Genomic DNA, 12,518 nt, shown 5'->3' on the forward strand with positions numbered 1-12,518 from the left:
GAGCAAAGCAAACACAACCAAAAACCCTGAGAGGGATGTGGAACATCTCCCCCTCAGGAAAAAGGAGGCTGAATGGGGTGCTAAATCCAAGAACACGAGAAGGCACCCTATTAATTAGAAAGACTGTTGTGAGAACTGTGTCACCCCAAAAACGAACTAGAATAGTAGATGTGATCATCATGCTCCTTGCAATCTCAACAATGTGTCTATTCTTCCTTTCTGCTACACCATTTTGTTGTGGGTTGTAAGAACAACTGCTCTGATGAATGATGAATCACTCCATACTCTAATAGATACGAAGCAAGGTTCTTCTCAAAATATTCCTTGGAATTGTCTGATCTGAACACCTTCACCCGTACCCCAAACTATGTTAGCACCATCTGATGAAACTATCGAACCAAGGACGGTAACTCATCACGGGATCTCATCAAGTAAATCCAAGAATACCGAGAAAAATCATCCACAAATAAAAAGTATCGGTAGCCATTCATAGAAGGAACATGGTATGGTCCCCACACATCAGTATGAATAACATCAAAAGCAGATGAACACCTTTTATTACTAGCTTTAAATGAATGTCTACAATGTTTTCCAAGCTGACAATTTTCACACTCTAAGCTAGACAAATTAATAGACTCAAATAACTTTGGAAACAAGAAACGCAAAGAAGGAAAAGACAAATGTCCCAAACAATTATGCCAAAGCATAATTTGACCCACAAACTCTGACTCAAAATCCTTGCTAACATGATGACTCTGATGATGAGGAAGCACATCCAGAAGGTAGATTCCATTCACCTCACGACCACTCCCAATCGTCCTCTTTGAAACTAGATCTTGCAAAACACAATTGCCAGGAGAAAAAATCATTGAGCAGTTCAAGTTCTTAATTAAACTACTAACAGATAATAAGTTAGTACTCAATCTAGGTACATGAAGGACAGAGGGTAGGGAAATGGAATCAGTAATCTTAATAGACCCCTTCCCAGCAATGGGAACATAGGATCCATCGGCTGTGGAAACTCTGTCTCTACCATAGTAGAGTTGGTAAGAAGAGAAAATAGTGGAACTATGGGTCATATGCTCTGAGGCTCTAAAATCTATAATCCAAGGAGGTCCCTCCTTACCTGTAGTAGAAACATAGTTTGTAGTGGCATGTGAACTACCTATATGAGCAAAGGAAGTAGAATGTCCACCACCAGAACCACCTGTACCTAGTTGTCCACCTGATAACGGATTAGGGCTGACTGTATCTTGCTGATTTAGTAACTGCCCATATCTCTCAAGTTCGGCCCTCATTGCAACAATTGCAATAGACTCCAAAGTAGCTGTAGTAGAGGGGCCAGGTAAGTCACCAGTGACTGCCATGTTAACATTTCCTTTCTTATTTTTGAGTCTATTCGACACAAGGTAAGGATGAAGCTTCTAGTAGGTATCTCTTGTGTGTTTAGGCTTCTTACAGTATGACAAATCAGGTCCTTCTTATCTTCCTTCCTGATTTCACTGCCACCCTGGTCTCCACTCTGTTTAGGTTTCATGGTACTGACCATAGCTGATTGTTCAAGACTCGAATTCTTCATCATCACATTCCTCCTACTCTCTTTCCCTGATACAAAGGCATATGCCTGAGAGAGAGTTACACTATCCCTGGAAAGGATATGTTGCCTTGCAATGTCATATTCGGGATTAAGACCAACAAGAAATTCAAAGACCTTATTCTTCTCTAAGAGCTTTTGGTAGGCAGTTGCATCCTTACCCCAAACCACTGTCTCCAGATGGTCAATCTCCTGCCATAGGGTTTTAAGGGCCAAAAAATAAACAGCAATAGGTTTATCTCCCTGTCTGGTAGCAATAACCCGGTTCCTCAACTGATAGGCCCTAGCAACATTTTCACTCTATGAGTAGGTTTCTACAACCCCATCCCAAATTTCCTTAGTTGTATTTGCCCACAAAAAGTTTTTACTTATATGGGGCAGCATAGAATTGCACAACCAAGTCATTACCATATAATTTTCCTGTACCCACCGGGAGTTGTTAGTCTCGGGTTTCACCTCATTGCTAGTGATATACCCCAACTTCCCGTGAGCACCAATGGCCATCTTTGCAGATTGTGACCATTCTAAATAGTTTGTACCATCTAACGTAACTTTAGGGATGGTCCCAGCCTCGAAAAGGTCTCCGACACCTCCACCTTGTCCCGTTCCACTTCTCGGTTTGTTTTCAACTTCAGGACCCTCCATTATTTCCAAAAATGGGTTAGAAAATCACTTTTAGATGAGGAAAAAGAAATAATTCCCTTCAGGCACCACACACACCCTTCTGGAACCCTAGATGGTCCTCCCACAAAAGATTCCTTTTTCGTGGGAGCGGGAGAAGAGAGAGAAGAAGCAACCACTCCGTCCAGAGGCCTTCAAAACAGGTGGGACTTGAACTGTCCCCTTCAGGAAACTCCAAGGAATCCTAAAAAATTAGGGCACCACTTCCTAGGTCAAAATTGAAGAGTCCTACAAAAACATGACTCTCCCCCTTTCTCCATTTCTTCCTAAATTTGATGGGAAACCCTAGACCAGGTACAGGGAGTTGAAAAACAGCCCACTTGATGTATGGAACTGTTTGATATTAGATGCAAACCAGAAAATGAACAAACAAGAGAGGAAGAGAAGAGAGAGCTGGCGGCAATGAGTGTTAGAGAGTAAGAGGTTCGAACATAACCTCTCTCTAACACTCTAAACATCTTATTAATAAGTTAATGTTTTACAAATTACAGAGAGGCCCTTGAGTGAGTAGGAAAATACAAAAAAACAGACTATTACAGAGTATGGGCCCAGAATAAGGCCCACAACAGAGAGAAACATAACATAACATAAAATGACAGTCTATGGGCCATTCGGCCCATCTTCTCTACACTCCCCCTCAAGCTGAGCATAGATGTTAATCATGCCCAGCTTGCCAGTGTCATGTTGAAGCCTTCCCTTGGAAATGCCCTTGGTGAGAAAATCTGCCAATTGTCCTTCAGAAGTAATGAATGGAAGACACACTTCACCGGAGGAGACTCTTTCACGAATAAAGTATCTATCAACCTCAATATGTTTGGTTCTATCATGTTGTACCGGGTTGTGAGCAATGTTGATGGCAGCCTGATTATCACAGTACAACATCATGGGTTTGTCATGATCTACCCCAAGTTCTTCCATTAAGGACCTTAGCCACAACAATTCCGAGACTCCATGTGCCATGGCTCTATATTCTGCTTCTACGGAGGATCGAGCCACAACTGTTTGTTTCTTACTCCTCCAAGAGACAACATTACCAGCCACCAGACTGCAATACCCTGAAGTAGATCTTCTATCATCAATATTTCCAGCCCAATCAGCATCAGTATAGGCTTCAAGTTTCAGATGACCATGTTTGGCAAATAGAATTCCTTTTCCTGGAGAGCCTTTCAGATAGCACAAAATCCGTTCTGCTGCTGCCATATGGGTATCTCTAGGAGCATGCATGAACTGGCTAATGCAACTGACAGCATACGCAATATCTGGCCTAGTCATGCACAGGTACAAAAGCTTCCCAAGAAGTCTCTGGAAGACCCCTTTGTCTTCCAACAAAGTTCCATCCGAAGCTGAAAGTTTGTGACTCATATCAATAGGAGTTGCAGCTGGTCTTGCACCCAATTTGCCAGTTTCAGACAACAAATCAAGGACATATTTCCTCTGGGAAATAAGAATCCCATCCCTGGATCTGGCAACTTCTATGCCAAGGAAATATCTCAACTCCATTTTGTTCAGGGGTTCTAACACAGGAGCTTTGGTGAATAACCCCCATGTCAGAGAGATACAAGGATAAGCTCTTCTCAAAATACTCTTTTGCATTGTCAGATCTGAAAACCTTAATTCTGGTACCAAATTGAGTTAAAACAAGCTCATGAAATTGCCTCACAAGTCTCGGGACTTCGTCTCGGGATTTCATTAAGTATATCCAAGTGAATCTAGAAAAGTCATCAATAAACAGGATAAAGTATTTGTAGCCCCCCATAGAGGGTAAGTGGTAAGGCCCCCACACATCAGAGTGTACAATATGAAAAAGAAAAGAGGATCTTTTATTGCTCACAGGGTAATTTTTTCTACAATGCTTTGACAACTGACATGACTCACAATTGAGACTGGACACACTGACTCCCTTAAACAGTTTTGGAAACAAATGACTTAAAGCAGAAAAAGGTAAATGACCCAACCGACAATGACTCAACATAATTTGACTGACAGACTCTGAAGAAGTAGAACCAAAAGCAACATTCTTGGGATGATCAAAGCATTGGCCAGGGGTGTCAAGCAAGTATATTCCATTCGCTTCATGGCCACTCCCAATCACCTTCCGAGACTTCAGGTCCTGAAACACACAGTGAGAAGGGAAAAAGGTTACACAACAATCCAATGACTTGGTCAAGCTACTTACAGATAACAAGTTGGTATTTAACTTAGGTACATGAAGAGTGGAAGATAAAAGTAAAGAGTCTGTAGGCTTGACAGTTCCCTTGCTAGAAATGGGGGCAAGAGAACCATCAGCTAAGGTGATTTTGTCACGGCCAGGAAGCAAATCATATGACACAAACAAAGTGGAAAGGTTGGTCATGTGATCAGAAGCACCTGAGTCAATGATCCAAGGGGTCTTGGGATTACCTGAGGTAGATGCATGGTTAGCAGAAGCCCTTATACCTGAGTGAGCAAATGCAGTAGTGGCTGGACTTCCAGAAGGGTTGGATGATGAAGTTACACCTTCAAGCTGGCTGATCATCCTTCCAAACTTCTCATATTCAGCTTTCATGGCTGCCAATTGTGCACTTGCAGACTCAAACTCTGTATCTGTACTTGTGGCAGTATGTGCACTTCCTGTCTTTCTATTGTCATTCTTCTTCTGGAATCGGATAGGAACAAGACTGGGATGCAATTTCCAGCACTTGTCCTTAGTGTGTTTCGGCTTCTTGCAATATTCACACACCACCTCCTTCTTTCCTGTGCCACTGGGAGCTCCTGTAACTCCTTTGGGTTTGATTCCCATATTTGCAAAATGATCATTGATACTGACCCCTTGAACTTGCACTTTCCTCCTACTTTCCTCACTGCTGACCAAAGCATATGCTTGAGACAATGAAACATCTTCCTTGGACAGGATGTTTTGCTTTGTAAAAGAATGAAACATTACAAAAATACCCTTAGTAGGGCGGCTACTTTAAGTAGCTGAACAGTCACAACTTAAAATAACATAAACTAATGGGCCTAAGGCCCAATAACTTCCTAACTTAATAACTTAAATAAAAATAAAACAAAGCTGGGCCCAATAACTTAAAATCAGCCCAAACTCAACACTTTGTTTGCACTGTTTCTGACACTAGAATCAAGTGAGACGACAAAAGAGAAGATTGGTGTGAAGAATATAAAAAGGAAGAAGAGGAAGGTAGGGAATCTTGTTTTCCTCCTACACCTCTTCAGTATGATGTTCCTACAACCTTCCTCATGAGAGGGAGGACCATATTCCTTCTACCCCTTTCACCCTTTTCTTTCTTCCCCCATTTTTTCTTTCTTTTCTTTCTTGTCTCATATTGAAATACATGTAAGGAGTCAACCATTTACAACCTTGTCTATGAAACTTGGCTGATTATGGTTCCTTACTTCATTTTGACCCTAAAAATCATTACTTTGTATGAGGGAAGAAACCTTCTACAACCTAGTTTATAAAACTTGGCTGATTATGGTTCATCACACCATGATAATACACATGATTATTATTTAAAGGCCACCTACAGCCTTATTCATGAAATATGGCTAATTATGATCCATATTTGCTTGTTATGCATTGAGAAAAAAAGTTTATTTATTTATATTTGCTGGTTTTCTCTCAAATAAAGAGGGAATTACACCAGAATTTTCAAAGGAAAATTCTATTTAGTTTACTCTACTCATTTGTACTTGTTGAGTAGGAGACCAAGAAGAAGAAGAAAAGAAGAAGGAGAAAAGAAGAAGAAAGAAGGAGAAGAGAAAGAAGAATAAGAGGCAACTGAGTTAAGGCCTCAACAAAACTTAGCTTCAGTCGAGTGAAGCTATCTATTTATACTGTTCTGGCCGTACATAACAATATGTATACAGAATTACGAAAATACCCCTGTGGGTACTAAGCCTGTGTACAGTACATATAATACACCTGTTAACACTCCCCCTCAAGTTGGGGCATAGATATCAATCATGCCCAACTTGTCACAGAGACCTTGATGTCTAGAATAGTTTAGCCCTTTTGTAAATAAGTCTGCAAGTTGGTCTTCAGAGCTGATGTATGGAGTTAATACTTTGCCTGTAATTATTTTCTCTCTAATAAAATGCTTGTCAACTTCAATGTGCTTTGTTCTATCATGTAGTACCGGGTTCGCAGCACAGTCATCAGTCATGAACTCGAACTTCCCTTCAGGTCAGATTGCAATAGGCAGTTCAGTCATGAACTCGAACTCCCCTTCAGGTCAGAGCCTTCCTTCGAACATCTGGGATGGATTTCTACAGTCCTCTTAGCCAAAGCAACCCAGTTACCAGCAAAAATACATGTAGCCGAACCCTTTTTCTGTGCTAGGAAGTTGAACAGTCAGCATACTTGTAGCAGAGCCCTACTCGGCAGTGGAGACTAACCGCAGCACTAGAAAAGCTTCCTCTTCCTTGTCTTCGAGCATCAGTACTATAGCTCCTTCACAGCAGAGGAGAGAGACCTCAGCTAGTTGTTTTCTAGGCCTGGACGAACCTGCTCTGATACCATGTTGAGTAGGAGACCAAGAAGAAGAAGAAAAGAAGAAGGAGAAAAGAAGAAGAAAGAAGAAGGAGAAGAGAAAGAAGAAGGAGAAGAGAAAGAAGAATAAGAGGCAGCTGAGTTAAGGCCTCAACAAAACTTAGCTTCAGTCTAGTGAAGCTATCTATTTATACTGTTCTGGCCGTACATAACAATATGTATACAGAATTACGAAAATACCCCTGTGGGTACTAAGCCTGTGTTCAGTACATATAATACACCTGTTAACAGTACTTCTAAACCAGAATCAGGAGGTTTTCTCTGCCCATAGTAGAGATGTAACTAAAGGAATATCTACGTGATTTCTTGAATGGGACTCACCCAAATATAAAAAAGCCCAGTTATTAGTTTAATTGGGTGAATTATGTTATGTGAGAAATTATACAAAAAAAAAAAAATCAACTAACAGTGTTTTACTTTTTATGTTCTTTTCTTGTTAGATAGAGAATATTGCTCAGTCTTGTTCATCCACACTGTCTTGTAATTGGCCATCTCTAAGTTTTTGCCTCTCACCTTTTCGTCAATATTTTATTTTCTGATTTTTTGCTTGTCGCATCCTTGCATCCTTATCCTTTCTTTCCTCATTTCTTTTCATTGATGGTTGATATATACATGAGCTTCTTCTTAAGCCTCACCAAAGCTGGGAGTATTCCATGCAAATTTCTCCATCACTGGAAGTTTCTGGATGCAGTGGATTATCTAACTTGGAAGAAATTAAATCTATGTTTTCTCACAGAAGTATGTTCATTGGAACACTATTCTACACCTTCAGTTTATCCAGAACTGCTGACCCGATCTCATGTCTGTCTGATCATCCTTAAACTTTTTTGGGGGATCCTCAATGTTACACGGATTTGAAGATGAGTTGGGATCTGCAATGTCTCAAGGAATCTGACTTGCAAGCTGATAAAGCATGGATTTTGGGATTCAAGAAAAAGTAAAGCATCTATTATTAGGCAGTAGGGTACTATTTTTTTTATCAGTGAAAGATAATTTTATTAATTTAAAAACAGATTACAAGTATTTTGCAGAGTAATAAAGTATAGAAAGGTCCCAGAATACAAGAATCATCAACCCTCTTTTTTAACACATTCAGCTACAGTTTTGCCCAAAATAGAAAAGGCCTATCAACTCCATGTTTTGCTAGAGTGTCTGCCAGTCCATTTGCTGTCCTTTTGGTCCACCCAAATGTAGAGCTAAAGTTCTTAGCCAGTAGCTCAATCTCCCTGAATGCAAATCTGTACTTCCATGGTGCTGAGCTCACTTGCTTAGTCCAAGAGATGACTAACAGTGAGTCCCCTTCCACTTCCAATTCTCTAGCTTCTAAATGCACTGCTAATTTCAAACCTTGCAAGAGTGCCATTGTCTCTGCCTGAACCAGTCTCCATACCCAATTGGTCCTGAGAATAACGCCACAATCTCTTCAAGATGATTTCTGAAAACTCCTCCTATTCCAGCCCTCCCTGGGTTCCCAAAGGAGCTACCATAAAAGTTCAGCTTCAATTTATTTGGCCCTGGCGGTTTCCAATCCACCTTGGTCCTTTCTTTATGCAATTCCATTTGTGCCACCTCCTTCCATTTTCTTATTATGTCATTTGTTAAAGTATATTTGAAGATATCTAATGTTTTTATCCAGTGTGCAGATCTGATTTTTATAGTTTCAATTACTTCCTCCATAGATTTTCTCTTCTCAGAGAAAATCATTTGATTTCTTTCTTCCCAGATGGCTCAAACTGCAGCTGCTCTTGTTACCCTCCATAAGCATTTTGCCCTTTTTTTCTTGTTGTCGTAGGACATTGGATCTAAAAAGGCTGACCACATCTTGTGGAGGAGTCAATCTGCATGCAAAGAGTGAGGAAAAGTAATCCCAAATACAAGACACAAAAGAGTAGGAAATTAGTAAATGAGGAAGGGTTTCACCACTAGCCAAACAGAGGATACAAACATGAGGAGAAAGGCACTTTCCTGGCCTTCTTTTCTGTAGTAAGTCACAGGTGTTAATCTTTCCGAGGAACACTTCCCAACAAAGAGTCTGCACTTTGGGAGGGATACTATTTTGTAAGCTTTCATTCTTGAACCTATATAAAATTGTGAAAATAGATACAACAATTCCTTATTTGATATTTGAAAACCTTTTATAGGAAAATAGAGCACCCGTTGTGTATAGTAGATGTTAAACTTATGGTAAATTAAACCAACATGGATGGCCTTCTTTCAAGGAATGAGATTATCCCTACAACTTGGTCTCAGAGATTTGGAAGTTGAAGGAGATTCACAACTAATCATTCATTTGACAAAGCAAGTCATATCAGCACCTTGGAAATATAGACATGCTTTCAGGGAAATTGATGTCATTGCAAAGCAAATACATTCTAGTTTCAGTTGGGTGCGAAGAACTGCAAATGGTGTGGCAGATGTTCTAGCTAAACAGGGAGTTGACAGACCTAACTTATTCTGGGCAAAAATGTAAACCCATGTGACCAGGGTGTGTTGGAAATCTCCAACAGTTGTATTAAGTTTTAACTTTTTTAGTGAAATCCTTTTGCTGATCAAAAATAAATAAATAAATAAACCAACATGGAAAAAAAAGTGAAAGAAAGACATTGTTCAGATTCAAAAGAGGTCATGTACAATCAATACTTTACCTTTTCTTCAAAAAAATCCATTGTTCAGATCCATGGTGTGTGGGAATCTGAAGTATGCCACTTGCTGCTAAGTTCCTGATGCGTCATTTATTCCATGCCTTGTATGGAAATTCCTGCAACATGGTTGAGTCACAGACTGCTATGCTTGCTAAGTTAGTTACTAATTAGTCCAAATATCATAAAACTATTAATTGTTTCAAAATTAAATAATTCTTTCAGGTTAAAGTTCCTTTTCTTTTTGGATTTTTCCCGAAATTTGAGCAAAAAAAGCATGAGAACCACTTCATCTATTATATACCACTTTGTATTATACTTGGCAGACTCAATAAACTGAGAGTTTCTACTATTTTCACTTGTTCTGATATTATTGATGGATTGTTCAGGTATGCAGCAATTTCAGGGTCGTCTCCTGCTGATAGAATCAGTTTAAAGCCAGTAATATTTTCAACTTTTAATGTTTTTATACATGCAGACCATGTTTCTTTCTTGTTTACCTTTTGGTTAGATGAACTATTTGGCTATGCCAAATTAATTGAAGTTACTACTTACTAGTATGCCTTCTTTTGCATATGATTTAATTGCTATTTCAATAGCTTGTCACCTTGGCCAATATTGAGTATTTTCAAGAATATAAACAGTCCATTTAGAAGCTTATAAAAAAGTTCTACCTACTGGGGGAATATGCATATTGGGGAGTCCACCATAGTTGGATAAAATAAGTCAAGCAACCAATCATGGATAACTTTTTAAATCTTCTGATTTCTTATGATATAGACTCCTTATTGACCTATTAATAATTATGCATGTGGAGTGGCCTGTAAATCTAAATGCTTTCAGAAATGCTTTTCCTCCCATAATAAAAAAAGGAACAAGACATAACTTGACCATATAATAGTATGCAAGGGATTCCATTATTATCTATCAAAAAAAAAGGATTCCATTATTCTACCATGAAAATTGTATGCAAGGGATTCCATTATTATCTATAAAAAAAGGGATTCCATTATTCTACCATGAAAATTGTAAAACTTAAAGTTTAAAAGGAACCCACAAGAGCCACCATTCTCCATTTAACCTCCTGAACTGTGGAGAAAAAAACTCAGAGACAACAGGAAAAATGTACAAAAAAAAAAAAAAAACTGCTTAGTCTCCAGAAACCAGAAGTGCTTCTAGTTTAAAATTCTAAAAATCAAGACTTTATTCATTGATGCTATGGATGGCTATCGATCAAATTTTTTAGATTTTACAGATTGCTCAAGATGAGAATATTACTTTATCATAGAAGAAATACAATAGGTGAAGATTGATCCACTATAATTTTAACCATCACATATTTGTGCATCCTAAACTATATTTTTCTTATCACTTCTTTTATGTGGACGCCAAAACCAACATTACACTTGAAAGAGCTTTTCTCTTTGTTAAATCCATAATATGCAACTAGAAAACCTAAAGCTCTTAAGAAAATTTCTGGACATGGACTTTAAAGTTGTAATACTCGATAGTTTAGCAGAATCAATTATAAATTCTTTTATTTGCATTTTGTTGTTTGCATTGTTTTATGCATCTACATTTAATTCTCTTTTCTTCTTCAACAACTATTCCATTATTTATATGACATAAGAGTATATCATTAGAAAATATTACTTAAAAACTGGAAGTATACCCCCAAATCCCACAGTCATATCCTTTTGGGTTAACCAAGTCCAACCCCTTGTACCCATATCAGATTCCCAATCTTGTTGTGCTGACATGGGGCCTTTTTATGGCTTTTATGCATTTCTAACCATTTACTTGTGATATGGCTTCTTTTATCATATTCCTTTCTAACATGTTAACATGCAACTCATGCATTGTATTTTGTTTCCACATCTTAAACACATTGAAATGCATTTAACTGCATGATGTAGGGCATGAATGAATGGCTTCTGATGAGAAACTTATGACTATTGATGACTGTAATGGCTTCTTGAAAGACAAAAAAGGAAAATAGAGAGAGGAAGAAGAGAGAGGATGGGAATCACTCACTAGGTACCTAGAATCCTCTCTGTATGTGCAGGGGTAATGTTGCGTACATCTGTCCCTCCCCAGACCCTGCATTAGCAGGAGCCTCATGCACTGGGCTGCCATTTTAGACTTGCAAGAATCCTAGTAGGAAATGAAAATAGAAACTTACTAAATTGCCACTATCCTATATCAATTGAAAGAAGACTTAATAATTCTTGAACTACTTATTTAATGGTTTAAACTTTAAATTTAAACCAACTATAACTAGACAAATCAAACTAATAGGCTGGATCCCACAAACATGTTAATATGACCAAAATACGCATACTGTCCAAAAAATGCAGAAATACATAAAAATTCAGAAAAATCCAATTTTGATTCTTCATCTTCTGCATCACTGTACCATGGATTTATTATTTTAAAGTTTTTATTGCACCACTTTTCTTTCTTTTTGAGCCATTGTTAAGGTAGTAGATTTTAGTATATTTTATTTTTCTACTGTAGTTTCATGGTTCTTCTATATTCAGAATTTTACCTCTTTAGAGACGGAATCTCCTGAAGGTAAAAACTCTACAAACACTCTGAAAGCAGGGGCATCTAGCTGCACATTGGGAACATCTCCCCATGAATTTAATATACATGTACTGGGAGATATTCTCGATGTGTGGCTGGATGCTGTGCTCTCGGTTTTTGCTTTCAGGAGAGCCGGGATCACCTCTTTGTGCACCCTTGTAAATGTTCAGAAACTTTTTATTAATTGCATACTGAATGAAGTAGCTTAAAAATCCTTATGAAGTCTTTCTTGTGGTTAGAGTTCTTTTACCTCTGTATAACATCTTTACTTGTAAGTGTTCATAAACTTTTTTTTTTGGTTTTCCATATCTATCTTAATAAAGCATGCCTTAAAATACTTGTAAACTTGTTTTTGTAGTCTCCACCTTGTTTGCCAAATTTATCATCGTATGATAGTTCATTTTCTTTGGGATCACTGCGACTGGGAAAGTATACAGAGGTATTGATCATTGAATTCCTTTACTTAGGTAAA

The 12,518-nt window shown here is 38.4% G+C and overlaps 1 protein-coding gene across 3 annotated transcripts in view; it reads left to right on the forward strand.

The window, feature by feature from the left end:
- The window catches only part of FAAH (fatty acid amide hydrolase), a 42,369-nt gene that overhangs the window by 25,349 nt on the left and 4,502 nt on the right, over positions 1 to 12,518 (forward strand). For all 3 annotated transcript variants that reach the window (XM_010246370.3, XM_010246372.3, XM_010246371.2), the window contains exons 12-13: positions 9,850 to 9,901; positions 12,405 to 12,485. In XM_010246370.3, the coding sequence (XP_010244672.1) occupies positions 9,850 to 9,901; positions 12,405 to 12,485 (133 nt within the window). The remainder of the gene's footprint in view (positions 1 to 9,849; positions 9,902 to 12,404; positions 12,486 to 12,518) is intronic.

The sequence above is a fragment of the Nelumbo nucifera genome, chromosome 1 (genome assembly GCF_055504915.1).
Source record: "Nelumbo nucifera cultivar China Antique chromosome 1, China Antique-T2T, whole genome shotgun sequence".
In the NCBI taxonomy this organism is placed as follows: domain Eukaryota; kingdom Viridiplantae; phylum Streptophyta; class Magnoliopsida; order Proteales; family Nelumbonaceae; genus Nelumbo; species Nelumbo nucifera.